This window comes from Cebidichthys violaceus, unplaced genomic scaffold (genome assembly GCF_023349555.1).
Source record: "Cebidichthys violaceus isolate CVI_PGR_0920_01 unplaced genomic scaffold, fCebVio1.0.p SCAF_15, whole genome shotgun sequence".
In the NCBI taxonomy this organism is placed as follows: domain Eukaryota; kingdom Metazoa; phylum Chordata; class Actinopteri; order Perciformes; family Stichaeidae; genus Cebidichthys; species Cebidichthys violaceus.
The window spans coordinates 1829826-1856111 of NW_027176318.1; the positions used below are offsets into that span (position 1 = coordinate 1829826).

General features: G+C 43.3%; 1 protein-coding gene across 3 annotated transcripts in view; it reads right to left on the reverse strand.

Moving 5' to 3' along the window:
• Positions 1-26286, reverse strand: part of plppr5b (phospholipid phosphatase related 5b) — a 94097-nt gene that overhangs the window by 45559 nt on the left and 22252 nt on the right. For all 3 annotated transcript variants that reach the window (XM_068709601.1, XM_068709603.1, XM_068709602.1), the window contains one exon: positions 5485-5617. In XM_068709601.1, the coding sequence (XP_068565702.1) occupies positions 5485-5617 (133 nt within the window). The remainder of the gene's footprint in view (positions 1-5484; positions 5618-26286) is intronic.

Below are 26286 nucleotides of genomic sequence, written 5' to 3' on the forward strand. Positions count from 1 at the left end.
GCAATCAGAAAACAGGCTTGTTCATAATACAGCCCAGTTCCTCTGCATCAGTCCAGTTTATAACGGGAACACAAAATTCCACTTTGGGATTACCAGGTTTCCGGTACAACTCAGTTCAGGTCATTAGCAAAAAATACTCTACTTTGGGATTTATTGGTTGTCAGCTCAATAGTTCAGAAACAAACCAAAAGAATCAACAAACCCTGAGCACTTTTGTTGAAAATAAAAAAAATAAGAGGAACCAGGCTTTCACCGACTCATGATACCGTGGCGAAGGCTGTGTCCGGTGGTGTTTTTAGTCGGTTCCTTGACAGATCGTCTACCTGAAAGGAATGACGAGGAGATGATCCGATCCAACAGGTTCAAAGGGCACACGCAAAGTCACACCCGAAGCCCAATGTGGACTTAATACTGCTAATTCCCCTGCATTCAGATGCCAAACTGAACTTTTTGGCTCATTTCAAAAGACGTAATGGGCCGGACATAGGGAGAGACTTTTCTGAAATCGGGTAAATCAGAGCCATATCACAGGCTTACAGACCTGGTGGGTGTGTGGAGGTGAGTGAGAACAAACAATAACAAAAGACGCACTACAATACTTTCATAATCATTTTTGCACTATGTGGTTGTAAAGTCTTTACGGCAAATTACAATTTTTACAACTTTGACAGATTAGCCCTAAAGAAACAAACAGCAGGTTCCCAATTAATTCCGGGAGTAGCTTGCACATCACAGCCTCAGCCAATCAATCCTCTGCTGTGAATGGGAGGCACTCAGCTCCAGTGTTGCTTCTTTACCAGCAGGTGCAGGTTGAGCCCTGCAGGGCAGGCAAGTTACTGTAACATCCTCCAGGTCTAACATCTAATGCCCCCTGATCTCCCTGACACAAATCCCTCCACATGTAAGTCCAATCAACTCAGGAGGCCTTTGCCTCCGGGGCTCAGAGAGACGCTGGCGAGCGACAGCGCTCCGCCTCTCACGGGAGCTCGGCGGTGAACGGAGGCCGAATGGCTCAACACAGTGCAGCCGAGTCGCTGCTGGATTCATTCATTTGTGCTCTCGCACGGTGCCAACAAGCCTGCCAAAAGTAGTTATCAATAACCACGGATCAAATGCACCATAAAACACGCAGGCAGACACACTGTATGTAATGAGATTTCCAGATTGTGTATGCTAAATTGTGCCTTGTAATTTGGGATAACTGCTGTTGCTAATGCTGCTGTAAAAAGGCACCGACAGCTCGCCACAGACCCATTAGCTCATGTTGGTATAGTGAAGCAAGTGCTGCACCTATTACGCAGTCTGCTTCAGTGAGCCGTAAGCATTAAGTTGAAGGACAGAGGAACACTTGCACCCCTCCCCATTACATTAAAAGACAATCGCTTCCATCTCTCGAACAGCGCATGCACAGCAGCTTCTATCAGTTGGAAAAAGGGCCACAGGTGGGGAAGGTGAAGTATGTCTTCAGCATCTTCCTCTAAAAATACTTTTGAAGGAAATTTCAAGTTTAAAGCTTGCATCCTATTTTTGTAGTTATGTCCATCTTACATTTTACTCCCTAAATGAATTGCTGTGATCATCACTAGAACAAAATTCAAGGGGTCAAGAACCACTAGCAGACAGGTTACAAACCTACTAATTGTTTATCTACGTTATCAACACCATTTTACTTTGAGACACAAACCTCTTAAAAACGTGAGAAATCAGCATGCCTTCTGGCTTAGAGTAGGGTAGTAGTTGCAACATCACCAAGCTTCTAGGCAACTTATCTGTGCCTGGTCTGACCGGGCATTTAGTAAGGTAGCCCAGATGTCTTACGCTACGTCACGTAAACGAACTACGCAATCAGGCTGGAGCCGTTAACAGAAAACACATGTTTTGTATTGTGATATTTACTGGAAATGACATACAATATGTACAGCCAACAGCAAGGAGGAACAATTCAGCTGGTTCCTTGATTCCTGTGTTTCATAAAAACGTCCTGTTCGTGTTCCAGGACTGATAATTTCCATATCAGTTGCCCAAACCAGCAACTAACTCTCCAGATGAAGTGCTTGTCCTAGCAGCTAAATACACCTGAAACCCCCTTCCTGCACATCTTCCTGATCGAATCGTGGCCAACCAACTAGCTCCACTATGAATTATTTCAAGGCGAGGCTGTTTGAAAGTGTGTGCCTCTTTCTGCGTTTGTATAATTGTCACTTTTTGCTCATCTTCATGACAAACTCAAGCTTACCTGAGGGGTGAGCCCAGACACCCTTCACAGGAAATTCATCTTGGTTTACTTTTTCAATGATGTCATTCTTTTGGACATATACTTTACATGGACAATGCACAACAAGTCATAAACATGGTCAGAAACACGGTCATACCATGCAATATTCTGATATTAAAATGCCATTCAGTCAGAGCAACTGATTAAACATAAAACACCTTCGAGAACGAACAATCGTTTCATTCATCACCGATCAAAGGCACTTGAGTAGAGCCATTTAATTCTCTGTTTCACACCCTTTCTTGATGGTGTGGTAGGGTAAAGTCAGGCTAGATTAGCATATATGTCTTTGATGAATGCTTCCTCCAGCAGGGACGGTGGGATTTTACTGTGGTGCTCCATCGCTGCCGACGGAACGCAGAGATAGAAAAAGGAACCTCGGCAGCTGAAGCTGAAGCGCTTTATCTTCCTCCCTCTGCTTTGCAGGGACAGTGCGCCGCACAGCGCTCTTTAAAACTGGCATCAATTAACACTAAGACATGAGCCTTATTCAGATACAACACTGTACCAGTGTATAATATATGATAACCAATTCCAATGAGTCTCTCTGGGATGAACGGCGCTTTAGCCTGGAAGACAAGGCCTGTTAACATGAAGGAGTAGCGTGAACGGTATGCTGGATGTGTAAATGCGAGGGCAAAGCCGGGCCACAAAGTGGATTCCCCCTCGGGGATCTAGGTAATAATCCTCTTCTGCAGCCTTATCTCCTGCTCTCACTTAAGCACGAGGGAGGGCAAGGAGAGGCCTCCGCTGTGCTGCAAAGTGTGCATGTGTGTGTGTGTGTGTGTGTGTGTGTGTGTGTGTGTGTGTGTGTTTCATCAGAAAGCAGTCAAGGCGATATCTTGCTGTTTTATCAATAACAGTGTGTGCATGTTTGCAAGTCTGTAAGCATGTTTGTGCATGTGAGAATATGTGTTTCATCTTTAAGTAGAACTTGCGTGGATCTGCACCGAGCTAGTTGCACGCTTGCAAAAGCAAACACGATGGTGTTAACACGTGCGCAAACGTGCGCGTTTGTCTGTTACATTATTTCCATGAATTAGCACAGAAAAGAAAAGCCAAAGTAAGATATGAAAAGACATTCAGATATGAAAGCTGCATAGCAGTTTGCCTCATGCAAGTACATTTTCTAATTCTTATCTGAAACCTCACTTGTTTTTCTTTCCATTAGGTTTGCTTGCACAACTTTTATTCAGTAGATCGTCCGAAATGCACATTGTGCTGCAATAATTCACTTGTCATAATAATAATTCACCACCTGTGCATGAGTGCATTGGTGAGATTGAATCCTAAGCATAACACATGGCACTAAACATCTTGGTAAAGGCTACCGGTTGTAACTGATCTGCGGCCGTGGTTTCCTTCTTTTAGAAATCCGTAGATGAAAACATCAAACATTCCACGGTGTCAGTAGTGCTATCAGGGAACCAGAGAAAAATATGACTTCAGCTGTCAACCCTGTGACAGAGACGGGGAGGAATGAGGCGCTCCGTGGCTGAAAGGGGAGGCAGTCAAGAGAATGTGGCCGTCGTTTTGCTTCAGTGTACGAGGACGTAGTACTAACTACGAGAACACGGATGAAGGCGACGCCTCTGACTCTTGTACGTGTCATTACAGCAATATGTAAAGAATACAGTAAATCACATGAGAAAGAGTACATGATGTAAATGTAACGAATAAAGTTGGATTTGAGGATCCTTGCAAAATGATCTAAAATGGACTAGAGGCCTTAAAGAGACATCCCATCACAAAATCATAACGACATATTTACCTGTAGTGATTTTATCAGTCTAGATTGCTTCGGTGGGAGTTGCTGAGTGTTGAAGGTATCGACCGTAGAGATGTCTGATTGTTGCTTTGTTTGTCTGAATCGACATCAATTAAAAGATATTTGTATTTAATGTGACATGAGGCATATTTACTTATGTATCCGCTTGTTAATAGGCCCATCTCATTGAACATGTGGACTGTGTGTCTGTTCAGACATCATATTGTTATGAACACACATATGACAGTAAGATGACCAGCTGATCCCGGTGCTGTGTGGGATCTAAACGGCGGATGTTTGCCAGGAGAACGTCTCTCATCGCCCTTCTGCTCCGTCAGTCCTTCATGTCGGATGACAAAACTGCTCGGATATCAGAGGTAGAATCTCTCCACTCTGCAGAGCTCCGCCCACAAACCAGGTATGAGACTGTTTATGCATGTTATTTACCTAATGTAAGTGTCACTGTCAGCTCAGTGGCTGTCACCTTTGGCGCAGGTGTTTCCTTGAGGACAACCGCACTCACCACGCCGCTGCAAGAGCAACAAGAGCCCCGCGGGCTGAGGATCTTCCTTATGTAATCCGTGCAAAAGATGAACGGTCGATGAAAGTAAATGCTCAGGATGTATTGCTGGGGCTCCGGCATGGCTGATATCGGGGGAGAACACTTCCTTTTCCTTGCGCTCTCATTGTTTTACGGTCCCATTAGCAACTTGAGATGTGAGACCGTGAGAGTTGAGCGACATCGTGTACGAAGGTAGCCAGTTTACGAGCTGATTCTAAACCATCTGTGAGCCGAATCGTCGCCAGGCGATAGCCGGTGGTTCACGGATTGCATTTCAGCCAATGCGCTCCACCTCTTTTGCTCTCCACACAGACTGTTTGCCTGCATTCAACTCAAATACCAACATTTGGTCCAGCTGCCTACATGTGAATGCAGAATCTGTTTATAGAGGTAACTCAGGCAAAGACTGGAGGACAACTGTAAAGGGAGACAGCGACAAGACAGAGAAGACTACACACAGGGTTTGGTGTCGTTCATTAAGCCTGGATGCTGGCAAATTGTTATCTTGACGCAATGCAGAGCTGGCAAATTGTCAAGAATACACATCGGATTGGTTTTACTAACTTTAATGGACTTGAAGTGTGCACTGTGCAGCTCCATCTAGGTAAAACAACTGCATCGGGACATCCCGAGTTGGAGCACTTCCTTCCTGCTGAAACACATGAGGTAAATACTTCTCTATTCCAGGGATGGCATACAGTACATACAGACTAACAACACCTGCAGCACATTTAGAGAGGCTCTCTGGACTGTAGGAGGAAAAGTACGGAAAAATAGTCCACCTCCCTTTCAGTTTGGGAGAGGTGGAGGAGTGTCTGTGATCACAGTTATCAGAGTGCGTCTAAAAGCACAGAGCAGCTTCATTAGCCGGAGACTCACCGAGGAAGCGGAAGGTCCTGCGCACCAGCGGGTTGAGGTAACAGCAGTCCCCCGTGGCCACTGTCTTCTCTGAGCGGTCGAACTCTTTGGACGTGTACTGGACCAGGAACAGCACCGTCTCCGTTACTGTGATCTGGTAGAGACAAAGGTCAGAGAGAGAGACACAGGAAAGAGAATTAAGAAGAGCCGTGTGACGGGTTGATCTGAGTAGCAGCCGCCGTCACTGGCAGAGGCGCTTTCTCACACTCTGTCACACGGCCCAGAGCTCGTGAGACGTATTTTCTCTCAGTGGGCTCCATCTGTACAGACACAGCTGTGGAAGACACAGGGACATATGGAAGAGAGGAGGTGAGCTCACAGTGCTGTGAGAGGAGGAGCAGAGGTGAGAGTGTGTGTGTACACAGGCTGACGGTTTTTTATTTAAATGGGATCTGTTCCGTGGTTCCATGTATTACAATATTATTTCTTATTTTTGTTATTATCCTAGTTTCAGATTTAGAACTTCCACATAAAGGATTTTGTTTTGTGCCGGGAAGATTTCATGAGGCAATAACTACAATAAAAAAAAAAAAAAAAGTTGCAGGTGCATTTTCTTTTTTACAGTGACAAGACACATCATCTAAAAGAGTCCAGATATGTGCAAGTAATGTAAATTAAATAACAAAATATATTTTAACTCGGCTGTGGTTAAAGGATAAGTCTGGTGTAACTTTCAACAAATCTCTCGTGCCGACCCAAGCCAACAATGTCTCAGTACCCCGTCTGTCCAGCCCACTGGCTCATACTACAGATCTTTAAACGACTTACAAATATATATCATTTTCCAAATCAGCATTCTATGGTGATGAAAACACAATGATGCTCTCGTGCAGGTGATTATACTTTCTAATACTATATTCCATTTCTGCTAACAGATCCCAAAATGCTAAACACAGAATTGACGTATTGCTTCCACACAGCTCTCAACATGCCAATGGCTCAGCCAGCGGCTAACACCTAATGGTGCTAACAGCACGACCGGTGCCGACAGAGCTCACGGTGTTTACAAAGGGTTAATGCTATGCGACATCGTGGGTCGGGACCGCTGTACGGGAGCAGTGCAGAGCTACAGCGGGCCTCAATAGACACACTCACACGCACTCAAATGCATGCATAGTCCTTTCAACAAATGGCTGATGTCCTTTTTCTTGGGAGGGCTGCAGAACTGAATCCCTTCTCTTTGAATGTTTCTCAAACTGCAAACACTGAGCTCATGAAAAGTAGTCTGGATTTGCAATGCTGGAGATGTTGCAACACGCTGAAAAAGTTCAAGTTTATGTTTACAAAAATTCTAAAAGATAAACATCAGCAACCGGACACTTCAGTGAGAATTATTATCTGTGTAAGCTTTTTAAACCATCATTTGTATGCACCTGTGATGCCAAAAATCGCTGCAATGTCAATATGTGAGAGCTGCTGCACTTTGCTGCCAACAGCTCCACAGCTCGCCAGCCTCATAGCGCCGGTAACAGTTCTCCATCACACTGCAGCCACCAGTGACCTCAGACATGACAACCACCGGGACATTTAAACTGCTCAGCATTACCACAGCCACAGTCCTGACAGAGGTCCAACCGGGGTTCAGCAGCTCTCTCCAGAGCAGCCACCAACCCCCACACATCTAACCCTCATCAAAGTGACTACCTGTAATATTTACACCATCACATATTTATTCATGTCGCTATTATTGTTATTTATCGAAATTGGTCCTAGTAATCCAAAACAATGTTTTACACAAGGAAACAACTGTCGTCTTTGAAATATATATATATATATATATATTTAAAATCTTAAAATCATGCCATTTTAGATTTGAACTGTTCAAATACATGAGAAGCCTCCTAAACAAATCTGTGCAGCTTGTCTAAAACCAGGTTAAAGAACAACAACCCCTGGTTCTGAAAAGTGAATCCAATGCGGAAGTGTCTTAATAAAGCTGCATTCTCTCTAGTGTCCATCAGGGGGCGACTCCTCTGGTTGTATAGAAGTCTAGTCTAAAATGACTCTACTTCTCTCTTGATTTATTCCCTCAGTAAACATTGTAAACATGAGTTTATGGTCTCAATCTCTGGTTTACAGTCTTCTTCAATACAGCATGATGTTCATTTAGTACATTATGCTCCATTTAGAGTCAAACAGACCATAAAGCAGGGGATGCTTTAGGGCGGGGCTACTGTGATTGACAGGTTGCTACCAGAGCTGTATAAGGCGTCTCTACGTCACTCCTCTGCTGTCCAAATATGGTCACTTCCGTTTACTAGTTGTTAAAAAACAACATGGCGACGCCCAAGACGCCAAACTCGATGCTTCTAAGCTGTTGTCCACAAACCTATGGGCGACGTCAGGACTACTACTTCCAATTCTCAGATACAGTCTTATTTCTCAAGCAAACTACTTGTTATACAATTCACCTCCCTCAAATGCAACTCCCTTTGAATTGAGAAATATAACATGATGGTGGTGTAAAAACTAGCTGCTCTGATGACAGGTTTCGGGGTGGATCAGCAGAACCACCTCGTGCTAGTTGACCATCCCGGTCGACAGAGCAGCTGCTGAATCCACCTCGCTCTCCGCCATGGTGATTTCCTCAGTATCGCTGACTTGGTAACATGGTACAAGCAAAGAACGCTACTTTTTCTGATGTTGGCAGCAAGAAGCGACAGAAAGGTCTTCATGTAGTCCGATCATGTGAGGATGTGAAGACCCAGTGGATTAACTCGTTGCTGCTCACGGAGGTCTGGATCATAGCTATATTTGTTCATGCAGCATTTCAATTCAGGAGGTGAAATCTAATACTATGCCATAAGCTGAATGCACGAAACAAGTGGCAATAAAAGTTCTACTGTATACCTGCAGAGTGAACCATTTTATAAAGTCACCTGATATTCAATGACTTTCTGAAAATCCCTGAACACAACTACCTCTATCCAGGAATCGTACAACCACGGGGAACCCTGATAAGGATTAGATCCAACTGAATAATGAGTGAAAACAAGACTTCCACACATGCTGAGAGAGCAGCACAATATTAAAGGAAGAAGATGAAAAACTCCTAGGAAAACCAACAGAAAGGGAACTTCACATACTGTTTGCACTTAACGCAGCAGGCCTGCAGACGGCCTCATTTCAAATTAAATGAAAATCTATAAACTGACGGGGAACAGCGAGAGTGAAGGCCCGTTGGCTTTTTTCCAAGACGGGGCAGGGTCGAACCAGCGGGGCAAAACGGCAGAGCAGCTCCGAATCAACAAATAATAATAAAAGAGGTTTGGGGTTGATTCTGAGGACAAACACTCTGCAGCCGGAGGAGGCTGCATCTACTGCACGTCTGCTGAGCTTCTGCCGCTCCAAAAGTGGTGAAATAACATAACTTAATAATAACATCCTCACTTATGTAACACGCTGGTGCGCCCAAGATAAATTGGAACATGGTTACATAAGAGGGAAAGAAAACAAAAGGCAAAATAGCATGCAAGCAGTAGGAAGAATGATGCTAAACTTTTGTAAGAGACTGACAATATGCAGTTGAAATACAGTTTTCACACGTTTGTTTAATCTCAACCTTTAGTCACGTACTTAGTCAAATTAGCAGCAACCAGGAAGCTGACGAAGTAGTTTTGTTGCCTAAACTTGACTTCCTGTGAAGACGAAAGATCATTTGAAAAGACGCTAACAAGGGTATATTGACAGGTAGGTAGAGCGACATGGTCTGAAGCTTTATGATACTGACCAAGCTGCATTATTTGACCCGTCATACTTTTTTTTTTTTTAGGTAATTCTTATCCTGCTGATGCATGTTGAAGTGTTTTGATTATTGTTTTTTTGGTGCTATAAGGGGGGGGGGGGGTGACGTCCTGATTCACAGCTGCTCTGAGTGGAGTGGTGAAGCCGGAGGGTCAGTAAATGTACCTTTTATAAGAACATCAAGAGAAGATGTAACTGTCAGTTTCAAAACATAGACTGTTGATACAATAAACGATATTCGCTCTCATAGCAGACGCACACATATTTGAACACATATTTGAAACACGAATCACGAGTCTGTGTAACACAACGTGTGTCAAATTGATCATGAATGTATTTCTGGAGATATTATGGTTAGTTGTTGTGTCTTTGTAGCCAAACCGCTACCGTGGTGCTAAGGCAGCAGCTAGGTGGCTCTCCCGCTAACAAGCAATCCCCTCTCCGATCACTATACTGTGCAGACTCTGGCTCCAAATGTGCAAGATGGCAGCACCTGTATGCATCTTATTTTGGTTTCACTTTGTTCAGTGGGAGGAAGTGGATACGCGTCGTCCATCTTTATACAGTCTATGGTTTGATGTATCAGTTGAAGTGAGCATTGATTCATCAGAGTTTCAAATTGCAGTGGAAGTCAAAGTGCTGAAGTCAGTTGAACTGTTGGTTGGTGTTTACTGATAACAGATAAACTTGTATCAAGTACTACAGAATGCAAGAAGTTGAAGTGTCATAGGGTAAGATATGAAAGCAAGTGAACTGCCTGGTGACGTGTGATGTCTGAAAGCATTTGAAGTGTCAGTTGAGAAAGAGACATAAGCTATTCACGTGTCAGAAGAATAAGTGAAGTTGAAGTGGAAGCACCATTCATTTCTTAAATTGAAGTGTCAGTTGACGTGTAATAGGTGAAAGCAGGTGAAGTGTAAAGAAAAGCAATTATTATAATAATGGCTATTTTGTTGCTTCGAAAGCCAAAGTTCAAAAAGATTTGGTCCAAACATTTAGGATCTGACATTGTGTAAGGGAGGACAGCCTTGTCAAGGTTTTTGTGTATAAAGCGGGATGAATGTGGAAGTCAAAGGAGCGTAAGTAGAGAGCTGAAGCGTAGTAAAACCTGCTTCTCTAAATTGTAGTCTTCTGCACACAAATGCTGTGTGATAGATGTCACACTAAAGCCACATTTGTTTCCATCTTCTCTTGTAATACATTTTGATATGTTCAAAGTTTAGCCCACGGATTCAAGCACAAGTTGTTTTGTCAAGCTGATCTCTCCTGGCATGGCCTTTTCGTAGCTAAGGAGCATGTTCCCTCTCGGTTTGGTGGGTTTCAGGATTCACTGCAGGTTAAGAAGACCTTTAAAGATCTGAACTATGGCGACCAGTTACATTTAACTGAGCCTTAAAACGATACAAAACACAACTTCACATACAGGCGCCTTCAAAAAAAAAAAAGTTTATTTTGCACTAACTAAAATTAGTTAGTGCAAAATAAACTGAATTTCCATACCCAGAACCCTTTTAATGTGATACTGTAAACTGCACTTAGGTCTAGCTGACTCTTCTGGCGTGCTTTATGGGATGAAGAAAGGAAAAAGGCGATAGATATGTAACCTTTGCAAGGTGAGCTTTGTTCATGTTCTGAATTATTTCACATTACATTATTATTCTCTGTGCGTGTCCTCTTCACAGATATTCCTGTAAATAACAAGCAATATAATACAATATGTTTCTGTAAAGTCACAGAAAGAAAAATAATGATCCAGCCGTCTGTTAGAGTCCACATCACCTCATCCACATCACAAGCAACGTCATCTCTGGTCCCCTTCTTTGTTCTTGCCCTGCTCTCTTCCTCTTCTCACAAAGGAGGTGATTTTACGTGTGTGGGTGTGTGTTGCCAATTTCAAGTATGCTTTGCATTTTGAATAGAAGTGTTTTCCCGATGATTGCAAGAGATTTCATTCTCGAACGTGTGCCTCTAATGGAAGATGCAGTGTGTGGTGTTTTGTAAGATGTGCGTTGCAGAATTGCTTAGAAAGTGCAAAGCAGACAATGTGTTTGTTAATGTAAGCATTCCAAAAAAAGTACGGAAAATATGGAACAAATGAGTCACCGTTGACTTTTGGTTTCACACGGGACATGAACAGCAGTCTCCTGGGTGAAAGTCCTGCATCTTTAGACCCACCACCACTGACCTCCTCCCTACGAGGACTTTGTCACTCTTTGGCTCACGATTATGTGGATAACATATGAATTGGTAAGGCGGGTTATATACAAATTATAGTGTATGAGAACAACCTGGCATCATACCAGCTTTGGCGTGTAAAAGAACAAATCATCATTCTGAAGATGAAAACATTGTTTCATTCATCTAGATTGATTTCTGAAGGGAGCAGAGAATATGCAATTTGACTTTAAGTTCAAATAGAAACGTATCGACATTATAGAGCCACTATGCCACCATAGTAAGTGGTTGTATCTAGAAATGTGGTGCGGTTTTTTTTCTAGTCTAAAAGGCAGGTGTGGTGCATTTACCAAGCCTTGAAAATAGAGGGCGGGGCAGTACATCATCAGCTCATGGAGGGAGTAGATAATCCCAGAGTAGTTGTGTCAGCAGGCCGTTTCTAACGGCTCTCTGCAGAGGCAGAGCCACACAAGCATCTCCCCAGCAGTGAGGCAGCGATGGCCACACTGCTGGCTGAAAGTGGTGATCTCAGTAAGCCGCCATGACCAGAGGCCCACAATAGGACACGATAAACACTATTGTGGCTGCTTGTCTCCAGGATGTGCCCCCCCCCCCCGCCCCCCGTGTCTCCTGAGCCCACAGTTGTGCTTCCAGCGCTTTGGCCAATTTCACACTCACGTGACGGATTAATCTTTAATTTACAGGTTCCCCTCACCGGGATTTGGACCGACAACCCCCTGACCTTGCCCGGTGTGAATGTTTCCACCTGGCTGAACACCCAGACGCATGAAGTCCGGTCACCGAGCACAGGACGCTGCGTCCGAGCGTGCACGTGTGTGTGTGTGTGTGTGTGTGTGTGTGTGTGTGTGTGTGTGTGTGTGTGTGTGTGTGTGCGCTGATGATGGGTACTGAGGCCCCGAGCTGAAACCCACAGAGCTGCCACGCACTCAGGCGCTGCCACGGTGATTTATTCGGGTCGACGGGTGAGAGGGGGCAGACGAGGTAGAGGAGGAGAGGAAAACTGAAACTACAAAAAAATGACTGAACGTGCAAATACACATCTTCTTTTTGCAAATATATTTATAGTTAGACAATTTCGTGTTGCATCAATTTAGGGGGATCCTATTTGTATTTTCAGGAAAGTCTGAGCAACAGCATTTATACCATCACATGACACATTGGGACATATGAAGGTTGTTTTGTTTGTTAAGTAGTTTTGACATGCATTAACCCTTTGGGTTTTTATCATGCAAATAACCATATCGACAGCAGTTGAAATATCATACATTATTACTGTATAAGGTATTTCTTTTCTTATTTCATTGTTGTTGTAGGAACACAGCCTCTGATTGGTCAAGAAGTCAGGAACACAGCCTCTGATTGGTTCAGAAGTCAGGAACACAGCCTCTGATTGGTTAAGAAGTCAGGAACACAGCCTCTGATTGGTTCAGAAGTCAGGAACACAGCCTCTGATTGGTTAAGAAGTCAGGAACACAGCCTCTGATTGGTCAAGAAGTCAGGAACACAGCCTCTGATTGGTTCAGAAGTCAGGAACACAGCCTCTGATTGGTTCAGAAGTCAGGAACACAGCCTCTGATTGGTTCAGAAGTCAGGAACACAGCCTCTGATTGGTCAAGAAGTCAAGAACACAGCCTCTGATTGGTGGACAGACTCCGCCCAGAATGCTAACAGTGCTAGTGTTAACTGGCTAACCACAGAGCAGACACCCACACCTTCATCCTGTGCAAATAGAGCGACTGGAGACCATCATCAGGTCTGGTGTTACCACGGTGCCATGCGGGTCAGATCTTGTTGGAAAACACAGGCTGAACATGAGTTCTCTGTGTGATACACACCCAAGTGATCAAGTGTCTGTTGGCAGTTCAGCCTGACAGACCCGTCAGCACTGACAGCAGCCGTTTAGAACTAGCTGCTCCTCAGCTGCAGACTACATCCGCTCGTGTTTTTTGAAAAGTTAAAGTGCAAAATGAATCACGATTTCCCCAACACTCGGCATCCTTCTGACAGTAGCTCATATTTGGAGTGAATGTGATGTGCATTACGGGAACAGAGCGAGAAGAATTACCCTTGAATGCAAACACCAGAGAGCGTGTTGCTGGCGGCCGGAAGTGTCATTCGTTTGAGCCGTTAGCAGACCAGAACAGGACATGAGACGCATGTGGACTGTATCTGGATGTCAGGTCGTAACAGCGCTGAACAGACCTCCGGTTCTAAACGACAATGGTCTCTCTGAGTCTCCTCCGTATGATGAAGCGATGCCATGACAAGGTGCTGGCAGTCCATCACGTCTCTGCACCGTGTGATTATGTACAGACATGGAATCTGGTTTCTATCTGTTAAAGTGAAGGTTCTTAAAACATGACAGGACATTACCAAAGAGCTTCAATGCTCATGAAATATATGGCAGAACTTTGACTTTGACTATGACTTGGGTTGGATTAGGAATATTGATATCAAATATCAGGCCAAGGTCAACGAGCTGGATCAGGTATTGGTGACAACGTGGATCTATTAAACTCAATTATGTTTATCTACTATATATACATACATATCATATCATTTCAATTCCTGTTTAAGGTTTGACCCATTTGTTGTTGCATTAAATTAAAGTTTACAGTTCAATTTTAATTCCTGTTTATTTTGAAGATATTTTATAGCATGTTCCTGATGTCAAATTTATTTTCTTTATAACTAATTAAAAACATATATATATTTATTTATTATATATTTATATATAAATAAAGACATATATATATTTATTTGTTACATTTTGTGTTGCATTGTGAAAAGTAATACTTTCGTAAAAACTGAAAACAAAAATTCTGGCAACGTTTTTCACTTTTTTTGTTATTTGACCGAACATGTCTTTTTAAATTAAAATGCATGTTTACATGTATTCAATAAAGGTAAGTGCAGGTTAAGTAAAGTAGTAATGCAATTGAATCACTTAATGATGTTGATTAAACCCACTACACTTCTACAGGTCATGTGACATCATCAGGTCGCCTGACTTATTCATTGCTCCTCTCTGCTAACACACAAACAGCTCGGGAAGACAATGAAGTGATTATCATCACTGTTTGTCAAGGCTGCAGTGGAGCCTGTATACAGAGAGTGGCAAGTGGTGGAAAAGGAACAAAAGAGGAGTCTTCTGCTTTTACATTAGGGGAAACTTACTGTGTGGTTGCTATGGTTACACTGACTTTTTGTTTTAATGAGGAATCGATAAACACACGGAGGAGGACACGAGCTCAACACATCTCTGTTTTTACTGCTTTCCACTCTCAAAATGTATCAGGAGGCTATGTGCACATGTGTTGTCATAGCAACCCACATGATCTTGCATGAATGTATATCATCTAAGACGTATTTGTTTGTTTTTTTAACAGTTCATTATCATCGGATGGATTTGTTAGTGCTAAAATGACACATCTATGATGGCACGGTTACATGCGTACATCTTTTTTCTGGTTTACTTACACAACGAAAGTACTTGGATAGCTTCAGGAAATGGGCAGTTTTGTGAACCCCATTGGACCAATTTCATCCAATGCACCAGGTAGGGTGGACCCCTGTTTGCCTGTTTGGTCAAAATAACTAATAACCGTTAGTAATGTAAGGAAGTTATAACAAAAGTAAGGTACAAAAAAGGCAACTTCATACGTCGTCTGTCTCCTGGGTTTCTTTGACCCATCGTTGAGGAGAACAGGTTGACTCAGGTTAGGTCTGACGGCACCTTTTACTTCTTTAGCATCCGGTGTTGATGCAGTAGTGTTAGACATTTCAAGAGTTTTATCACAAAAGTAACAACTAAATAAAGCAATCTTTAAAGCAAGTATCTCAGGGAAATGAAGGGGAAATTCCATGTGCCATGATCCTTTAAATGCCACTCGGGGTCACAGCAGTTCCTGTAAAGTTCCCATTATCCGATATTTACGAGGCGCTGTCTTTATTGGCCTCACATCCTAGTGTCGGCCATTCACTTTAAAAGCCACACCGCATTGCCTGTGATAACACTGATGATGGCAAGAAATTGGCTGAAGGGCCATCTGACTTTCAAAAGGCCTGAGCGCCACGGTGACAATGTGCTGCTTGTTTCGTCCGTTAACTAGCTCTCTCTCTCTCTCTCTCTCTCTCTCTCTCTCTCTCTCTCTCTCTCTCTCTCTCTCTCTCTCTCTCTCTCTCTCTCTCTCTCTCTCTCTCTCTCTCTCTCTCTCTCTCTCTCTCTCTCTCTCTCTCTCTCTCTCTCTCTCTCTCTCTCTCTCTCTCTCTCTCTCTCTCTCTCTCTCTCATTGTGGAGCGATTCCCCGGTGGCTGAGTCAAAGCGACAGAGCCAGGGTGACCCGTGTTGCTTATTTGCTCGACTGTTCCTCTGGTCAGGGGCCAACTTGCTCACCCCTCTCATCCTTTTCCTCCATCCCTCTTCCTGAGACTCTTACTAATTTCATTTCACACCAGTCTATGTAAGGACATTAATCTATCTCCATCAGCATTGCAAGGCAGAGTGCAGCCAACAGGAAAAGACGCTGACATTGAACCAATATTTGAGCAAGGCTTTGCTGGTCAGATTGCCCGCCTCCAGGTACGGCTTTCACAATAACGCTCATTGTGTCGATATGTCTCCATTTACACGTTAATTGGACCTGCAGTGGCAACGAGATTCAACAGGAAAGTGAAACGGGGGCTTACATCTGAACAACAGTTGAGCACGCCAGTACAAAGAGACTCCGGGGACGGAGGGGAGCAGACTATTTCATTTTCAGCCACTGAAGCATGAATGAAACCTCCAGCCTCGACAGTCCACAGTGATACATGGCAGTGATTTTGGGGAAAAAGCTATGAACAGCACGGCAAACCAAGCAGCAGCCACCACCCCAGCAGAAGGTTTAGCCAATATATATACGAAGTGCCTTAAAATGCAGTTTCTCAAAAGGCTAACAGATGCAAACTCCAAAAAACCCACGTCAGACCAAACGGAAGGAGTAGAAACCTACTTCTCTATCGAAATACAACGTCAAGAGTTAGGGTGTCAGCAGTGAACATTTGGGAATTGGAATCCTTTCCAAGTCATAATTCAACTCAAATCCTCAACTCTGAACACACAGACGTAACGCTGGATCAAGAGCATTTTAGGTCGAGCGCAGATAAGAGATTTTTGCCACAATATCTTCTTCGATACAGCATGATGTTCATTTAGTAAATTATGGTCCACTTAGAGTCAAACAGACCATAAAGCAGGGGATGTGTTTTCAGATCAGGAAAGTTAATTGTAACCTTTTTGGTCATCTAAAAATGTCTTATTCGGTGGAAGATGGAGAAGACCAAAATATGGACTTCAAAACAACAGTCCCCAAAAGAAAGGGTGACGTCATGGTATTTCTTTTGATCTGTATAAAACCCTCAAGTCAGCACAGAACCCACGCTGGTGCCGCCAGGGTGAGTCCTCTATAGAGGGGCTTTGGCATTTTGGAGCTCCTGCCAGGAATGCTTTCTCAAAAGCCTTAAATCTTTTAGGTTTTTAAAAATACTTTCAACTTTGTCTCTAGCCTCTCTGACAGGACCGGCAAATGATGTGAAATATCTTTCTAAAAAGAATCTTTGTACTGTGTAAAATCCAGAAGAGAGGAGTTACTTTGTCCACGTTTGCCGCTTATTACCACGTGTTCCCTCGTTACGCTTTACAGGGAACAGCGAGTGATTCTCTAACTTTAGTTGCCATGGGCTTTGCCTCTTAGCCTCTGACTGGTGAAGGTTGTACCTGTAGCCTGAGAGGAAGACCTGCAGACACTAGCCAGAGCTATAACAACACTTCAAAATCTGATAGTAAAATCTAAAAAATCAACGTCGTTATTATTTATGATCAGTATGGTCCAAAAAAAGATAGTGTTAAACATCAGTTAAAGATCAGGGGGAATACAATACTCATCTATCATAATGTATCGGATGAGGAAAACTTTGACGTGGTCTTAAATAAGAATAGTACTGCGAATGACATGCATTTTTATTAGAATATTTGGAAAGCCTGATGACTAATTCCATAATATGTTTTTGCTAGATTGAAAAGGACATTTTCAACCTCGCTGCTGCTTCTAAACCTACTGCAGCTGCCTCAAAACCTTCCCAGAAACAAAAGCAACTCCATCTGTCATGTGGGGAAAGTGAATTTGTTTGTTCCATTATCTCCTCTGCCATATTGAGATCCATGGATGGATTCTTAAGAGAGGGTCACTGGGCTATTACAAATGAGGATGATAATGTGCCGAGTGTGTGATTATAATGCTGAGGTTAGAGTGGCTTGTCTCTCTTGGCTTTCAGCTAAGCATTTAACTCTCCCCCCTGCCTCCCACTCTTCCTCCCATTGCTCTTATGAGCACAGGACCATGCAGCAATATTATAGAACCCCCTACAGCTGATGTGTGGACTGGACTGCTAACTACAGCGGTGAACAGAAATGGGGGCATTTGAATATGTGAGGTCTTAGATTAACAAAGGTGGTTGGAATGGAAGGCTCGGGGGACTTGACCACAGCCCCATCTCTGGGCTGATGGGAGATCTTAGCAGGAATGCCTAATGCAATTGATGTTATTGTGATCCTTTTTCAAATGTGCCATGTCAGATCAGCCTGGTGTTAAGTTTAGTGGCCTGGATGTTCTAAGCCATGTTTGAAATAGTCTTCAAATGGCCTGTGTATACATTTTAAATCAGGAACTTTGACTGTAGAATGAAAGGACTCAACTCAATAGTTCCCTTAATTAATTGTTTAGAATTTTGTTATCCTATTTATTTGCTGCATTTTCTAACTCAAACGTTTTGAGGACCGACCAAAATGTGTCCATACCACCGGGAGTTTTTCCTCTGGGGATACGTCCAAGGTTTGTCTCAGATCAAATACAGGCTGCTTGACCCCCTTGACCCGCTTGATTGGTGCAGATTGTTGGGGCTGTGAGCTGACAGGTAGAACTACCAATGTTGTAGTTAAGACCACCTAAACCGAGACCACGTTATTATCAAGACCGTATCCAGATCTATCTAGACCGAGACAAGATCAAAACATTGTGTGGTTGAGACTAGGTCAAAACAGAGACCAGGGCAGGGCGAGACCAGACCAAGATCAAAGCAGTCCCACACTGCATAACACACCTTTGATATAATGTGTGATGCAAACCATTTGCACTACTTAAATTGATCTGATCTGTCCACATTCCACATTCCCATTAAACAAATGAAGATTAATCTTCATTCACCTCTTTGATTGCCACATACTGTACATGCATACTGTTTATGTGTGTGTGTGTGTGTGTGTGTGTGTGTGTATATATATATATATATATATATATATATATATATATATATATATATATATAAGAGTACCATGAGAAACGTCTTGTTAAAATAATCCAAAGGCGGAGGTGAATTGTATGTGTGGGCAGGTTCCTTTGTTTTCAGTGCAGTCACAGTAATGATGTTAAATAAATCAGACGATGCACCGGCAGTTTAGCGATATCCCCACAGTTGCGGTCTTGACCGGTCTTGACATAAAATCCAGTGTCCTCCTTGTCTGAGACCGAGACAAAGCCGAGTAAAAAATGAGACCATCAAAAAGTGGTCTCGAGACCGGTCTCGAGACCAAGACCGATTTCAAGCACTCTGAGAGCTACAGAGACTAGTCAGGGCTGGACAAGTCTGGCATGGTTTCCAGCTTTAAATAAATAAATAATAATAATCTATATTTACAAGAATCTCAAACGACTGCTGTTTCAATCTCACAGTCAGTGGAGTTGTTGGGGGGGAAATATAAAATGAATAGTAAGTGTGGTGTATCAGTACAGAAACTAAGGCCTGTGGTTGTAAAAGACTTCAATTGAAACTCTGCTTCTGTACTCTGTAGAGCTATCGGGCAACCAGTATTTAAAAGTCGACAACAGAGTAAAACTCAGTTTGAACACAATCAATGACCATTAAAGAACGAATGAATTCCCTCAGCAATAACATTATTGATTTGATTTCACCAGTTGGCCGAGTTCTTTCTGGTACGTTCTCCTCGTGTCTGTGTGGGTTCCCTCCACAGACCAAAGATATTGAAAGGGTAGGTCAACTGAAACCAAAGTAAGACACTTCCCCCTGACCCCCAGAACAAAACACCACACTTTAACAAAGGAGATCACCGTTTGTTTCCCTGCGCCCAGGGTGACCGTGGCTAAGTGGAGAGCAGGGCCGCCTTTCTATCAGAGGGTCGGTGGTTCGATCCCCGGCTCCTGCTCCGCTAGTCTCATGTCAATGTGTCCTTGAGCAAGACACTTAACCCCAGAATTGCTCTTGTAGCTCTGTCTACGGTAGATAGATACTGAATTGTAAGTCGCTTTGGATAAACGCTAAAGTTCCCCTGACTTTAACAATAGGTGCTTTTTAAACCCAAACCTGAACTTTCCCTAAATCCAACAAAGCCTTTTTTTATGCCTTAACTTGTAAGTAACAGTAAAGTGCAGTAATGTCTAGCTGAGCAGAGAATGAGGTCGCTCTCCCTCTGTGTGTGTCGTGATCAGAGCTTCTATTTGTTTTGTAGCTCTATCTTCTTATCAGCTCCCCGCTGGCCAGCTCAGGGTCGTCGCTCTGCACTGCGCCCTCACAGCAGTTACAGCTGATAAACGGACCGGGACAGCGACGCCCCCCTGGCTCCCGCTCAGGTCTCACACCGTTCAGCTCCGTCTGCGCCGTCGCCCGTTGTTTGCACCGTTAGCGATTCCAGCACCATTAGCTTCTAGCTAACCGGTTCTAGAGAACCGCCCATTCTCGTTCGGTGGAGTTACAAACTACGTTTTGTCATTTAGTTCGGGAAACTTTATTGAATAATCCCAGGTGCAATGTCTGCCACTTCTCAAACTAATTGAAGTCACTGCAGTACAGAGACATGAATGCCACTCTGACAAATCATCAGTGAAATAACAAAATTGTAAAGCAGATAGACGTGATCAACTCATGATCTCATTTCTTTTATTGTCCGTTTGATCCTTCACAAAGCAAACTGTGTGTTCCTAAATCCACAGGCAGCAGATGAATCAACAAGATACTTCAGACCGTAATCAAGTGACTGATGGCACAATCAGGCCTCAGTGTTTTTTTCAGGATGGGATATTATCTGCTGGGAGAATTGTCTGTTTATTATGGGAATACTCTTCTGTAAACACTTTCCAATCAATTCAGCCGACTCATTACGGAGAGCACTGTCCCAGTTCAGTTAAGGCTTTTTCAGTACGTTTCTTCATTAGCGTTGTATAGTCAATCTAATAGCAAACAGCCATTTCATCTCCAGTTTAGAACAAATCCACTCAGAGATTTTACTCAACGCTCGGTGCATTCCAATGCAGTGTGAGTCGGACTTGATGTGACTCTGCTTTATAGTTTCTCTCACCCTGCCTGTCTATTTTTACAGCAGCAGGTGGTTTCCTTGACCTTAAACACTTAGTCACAACATGACCTGTCTCATAGCTGCCTTCAATTCTTGGCAATTCCAGTATATGTGGGTGGAGAGGCGAGTATCTCCGCCTCTTCTACTAAACATTACTCCTGTCTAGTCGGCCTGTCTTCTGAAGGACTAGCACTGAAAGCTCAGGTGTACCACAGAGGGTTTCGAGTGCTGAGACTTTTTCTGTTCGTACAGATTGCTTGTCTTTTGTCAGGTTCTCTCTTTTGTCATGTAATCAACCGGAATTATCCTTTGAGGCAGAAAATAGTGAAAATAGCCGTCGGTGTGCTTCTGATGCGCAGTGGACGATGTGTCCGTCAGGCTCTAGAATGTCAACAGAGAAAACAAATGAACTACTGAAGAGAGATTCATACCAGGCTGCTGATGGCAGTGGTGTGCCTTTACTGTAGGTTCTGTATTGTTTGAATTTTGTTTTGTGTGGAAAGAGAAGAGAAACAAACTGGTACTTAAAGTGATGGTCGTGTTACGTCCTTTAAGAATAACCCCAATAACAGATTTCATACAGATTGTAGCGTAAGAATAAGAACAGAAACAAAAAGTTATTGGGCCTCATGTAAGAACATGTTCATGTTCTCTGCTTCTGTGTGGAAAAGTTTTCCCAGAAACAAATAGAGAACATGAATCGTGTAGATTAATTTTTTTTTATTATTTAAATTTGTTGTATTGTTATAATTAGAAGGCACAAGACAAAACTATTTTCATAAGGTAAAAACAGCAGTGACAGTTTCCACCAAGCATGGCAACTATTGAAAATAAAGTCTTTACAGATTTTTCGATCTTTTGAAGTGGGCATTTGTTTTTTGTCATACAGGTGTTCACACTGTAAAAACAGCGAATATATCAAACTGCTTTGTTATGCTGCGTAAACGAGTGATATAAGAGCTGACAGAAAGCAACAGAAAACAAAATGGCTGTTCAGCACGTCTTCTGGAGACAGAATACACGATTTGTCACCAGTTCAAGTCATTCGCCTGTCGCTTAAACACAAGGTAAGATGGCCACGGTAGCTGTAGGGAAAGAGGTGAAGGCCGCTGATGAAGGCGTGAAGATTAAGTGGAAGTGGAGTCGGGTGGAGGAGACGGGTGAAGGTCGAGGGACACGCCGTCCTCTTCAATTGCTTCAGCGGGTTCACCGAGGCAGGGAAGGCTCACCGCACTGTCTGTTAACACCCGATGCATTGTGGGACGAGTGGCAAGACTGCACTGAAAAAAAAAATGCATTGAACGTCGCGGGCATGCGAGACACTGAACTGAAAACCACTCCAGCTGACCACACCTCAGCCGTAGCTGCTGATACACCCAGCACTATCAATTAAAAGCACAGATTCAAACTGATTCATCCATTTAGAATGTGGGGGGGGGGGGGGGGGGCAGATACAGGGCTATAGATTGAACTTCATGGCAATAGACCAAGCGCTCTTTTGGGCCGGAAAATATGAAACAATTTCTCCATTTGTTAACTAAAAGAGTACATTTAGCTAAATTGTTCAAGTTCTGGTGAGTGGCCATTTAATATTGGGTGAACTTACCAACATGTTATGGACTTCTGGTGCCACAGTCGTTTGCTCACAACAGCTCCTTTGGTCTCATGGTTGAGCACAGAAAATGCACTTTAAGGAGACATGAGACACAGACAGCAACAGCAAAACAACTTCTTGGCACACAAATAATCGTGTTACTTCCCATAATAGATTTGTTTTCATATAGTGGTTCTCGTATGAGGCGTATTGTCTTTGTCTCCAAGAAAATAACCGAGAGGGCCAAGCACTGTTTGTAAAGCATGTCGTGAGTTTCAGAGGGACTCTCAGTGGCTCTCAGTGGCTCTCAGTGGCTGGGTGCAGCAGGCTGAGGCTGAGGCCAGACTCTCTGCTGTGCAGATGAACATCCATCTTCATGGCACTTTTATTCTTGCTAAGAAAATAGTTTACTGAGAACAGTGGGAGCCAATGTTCGGAGCTGAGGAACCACACGGACACCCTGCTGTCCTCTCCACCACTCACATATTGGATGATGTGGGTAATTAGGAATTTATGGATCCGTTTGTTTTGACTGTTATTACTTAGTTTGTCCTAAAAGCTGCTGACTCAGTTATTAAGAGCACCAGGGGAATAATGCATGTAACAATCTGCTAAAATGGAGTACACCGGAGGTGAGCACTATTTATTTACACGTATAACTGGGAGCAGTCCTGCAGGTTTTAATCAGAAATGTGCTTGTTCCTAACATGGCCAAAACATTTGCATCTGTACCTAATTTATTTTTAAATAGAGCCCATAAATTTATGAATTAAAAAATAGTGGATGGAAGCCACTCCTGGCAACTAAAGCATGATTCACATTTACATCAAAATGCAAAAAGAAAAAGATAACCTTCTCATGCAGACTAGGAGGAAGGGAGAAGAGTGTATCTGGAGCACAAAACCCACCCTGCAGTATCCCTGCACATGATTTATGTGTGGCTAAGTCTGGTTGAGTCCATCAGTCATCAGAACTAAATCTTTCTAAAAGCAGGAGCGTGTTACATCACACACAGCAGTGTTCCCCAAAATGTTCTATTGTCTCTTGGAGAAACATCCGGTGAGACACTTCCATGTGAAGCGGCTGGCCTGACTTCAAGCAGCAGAGCTTTAAATGAATCAACCGGTCTGGACCGGGTGACTTCTAACAAGTCGACTAACCCAACCTGAACAATGGGTCTTTTTATGTCTGCCTCTGAAGCAGCTCCATCTCAGCTGGGAATGCTTCCGGTTACATAGAATATTCAAAGAGTTTCAAGCTGCCAATCACGAGTATCACTCATTTACATGTGGATTCTGAACGCATACGGAGTCTGTCTTTGCTTCACCGGGAGGCTGTTTTCAGGTTTTGTACTTGGCTGAGATTATTTTTGCATCAAAACTTTTCCTACTGGCAGTGATAGCAAGACTTTTTCAATAAAAAGGTTCCAATAGATTCGCTCCGGCAGAGGACCAACTAGCAGGACTCAAACTGAACCGGAGCAGCGTCTGGTACCGTCTTGGTTTCGGACCACGGAGCTTCCCTGCTGTCATACACTTACAATATGTCCCTTCCACACAACTCGATTGGCTGATGCCGTTGTTCGCGGTGCCAAAGCTCCAGAAAATTGATGTTCAGAAAGAATTGAGGATGGTTTTTTTGCTACGTAATATTCACATTCTTTGTAAAAGTACTCATGATAAAAACAACAGTTCCAAAAAAAACATATTGGCATGCCAATTAATCGCATGAATAAAACACACCCGTCAAATAAAACCCCAATAAACACAACCCAGTGTTGCCAACTCTTTTCCAATGAAAGTAGCTAGCAGCATGAGCTCCACAAGACGCTAAATATAGCAAGAAAGTCACCGAGACGGCAACACGAACAGCCAGACCTGTTTGAATGACAGTCAAGTGGTGAGCCATGCTGTGACAACTCCTGTCTCCTGCACCAAAGTCACAGTCACAACATCAAAGGAACACTACCTCCTACACTGGTAGTGAACATGGACCCAAATCACCAGCTGGAGGATTTTCCAGAACGGATGGAATTCCTTCTGTTCGCAGCTGAGAAGTGTCGATGCTGAGGAACTGGGACATTGTTGTTATCTATTGTTGAGAACAAAACACGGTTTCAAAGAACTGATTCAAACTGCAAATTGTCAAAGCTGTTTTCTCAACACTGTACCACCCAGCCATGAGCTTTTTAAAGCTTGGTGAGTGGATAGTTACCTTCTAGTCAACCGTCTGAAACCCCAAAAACCAGCTGCAGGATCTAAACACGGTGTTTGTTTAAATACTTACATCCTCCATTTTTTTCCAGCATTGGTAAAACTTGTGGCATCTTGGAAAAAAAATGTATTTATAGATTCCATTGTTTGCTTCTTTGTAAAATACATTTTCAAAGAATGTATTTTTCTATGATTTATGGCATAGAGTGAGTTCTCATCATGGTTGTGTTGTTTCCATAGAAGTGCAGGACTTTTATACTGTAGTGAAAATCAAGGCCACAGAGAGAAACAAAAAGACAATGAAGCTGCTTGAGGTTCAGAGGGTTAACTGTGCTCCTATAGTGTGAACACAGGCTTTATTGTTCATCCTCTGCACCGGTGATTGAATCGGGAGAGTTCTATGCCGATCCAACTGATCATACTGTGAGTCACAGGAATATGAATAGGGTGATGGGGCGGGGTGTATGACATTCAAGGTTCCAAGGCCAGAAAGGAACGGGGGAATTTTCAGTTTCTCGACAACTCTATTTTAAACAAAAGTGACATTTCGTGTTTTATTCTTGAAACGTTGTGTCGCATTTTACTGGACGATGTGGCCGTTCAACTGGCATGCCTTTGAATCAATGTAATATGCTGTAAAGTGCTTCATCAACATTTCTCATCATTGTACAAATGAAACAAACAAACCATCTGCCTCTGGCCACAGATTTGTGTCTCTGTGTGTTCATGCCAGGCCGCTCTGCACCATTCAAACAGTAATGTGATTTCCTGAAGAAGCGTCTATCTGTCTGTTAAGCTGTTGTTGTCATGCTTCCCCGTTCTCAGCTGTTTTCAGAGCAATTATTAATTAGCGCGTCCTCTGATTTATACTCCACTTCACGCGGCAATTTAGCTTTGCATGAGCCAGAACAGCAGAGAGACGTCCACACAGTCTGATCAGAACATTTGAACAAGAAGCTTGGGCTCTGAAGCTTGGTCCACATCCTGCACACGTCTACAAGACACGTCCAAGACCCTGTCCGTCTGAGTCCCAACATCCGGACTTCATTACATCAAAAAGTGGTACGCAGTGTAAACGCAGAGCAAAGAGAAACTCCCAGGACCGCAGAGGAGACAGAAGCAAACGTATGCTGTTAAATCTGCTTAAATAGAATATTGCATGCTTTGAGAGCTTTGTGTGTGTGTGTGTGTGTGTGTGTGTGTGTGTGTGTGTGTGTGTGTGTGTGTGTTGTCGACAGGCAGGCAGGCGAGCAGCTGAAACAGACACAGAGGCGTACAGACAGTCCTGCATGCACCCAGCGGCAGGGTCACTGTGTGTGAAAGCTCAGCCTGCGCTGTCGGGCTTCAGACCAGCCACTGCAGAAGTAATCCCATTCATTTGTTCTTAGATCATCCCACAAATTGTCATTTAGCGTCATTGATTCAGTACTTATGGCGAGGTAAGGAGCTCTCTGCAGGCCGTGTTGAATCTGATCCTTCGTGATTAGAATGCAAAAGCAAAAGGTCAGGGTAAAAAAAGAATCCCATCAGGGAGTATTCAAAGCAAGTCACGTTGGACAGCTCCGCTTTGAAGACATCACATCGATACTGATACACAGGTAGGTTTCACA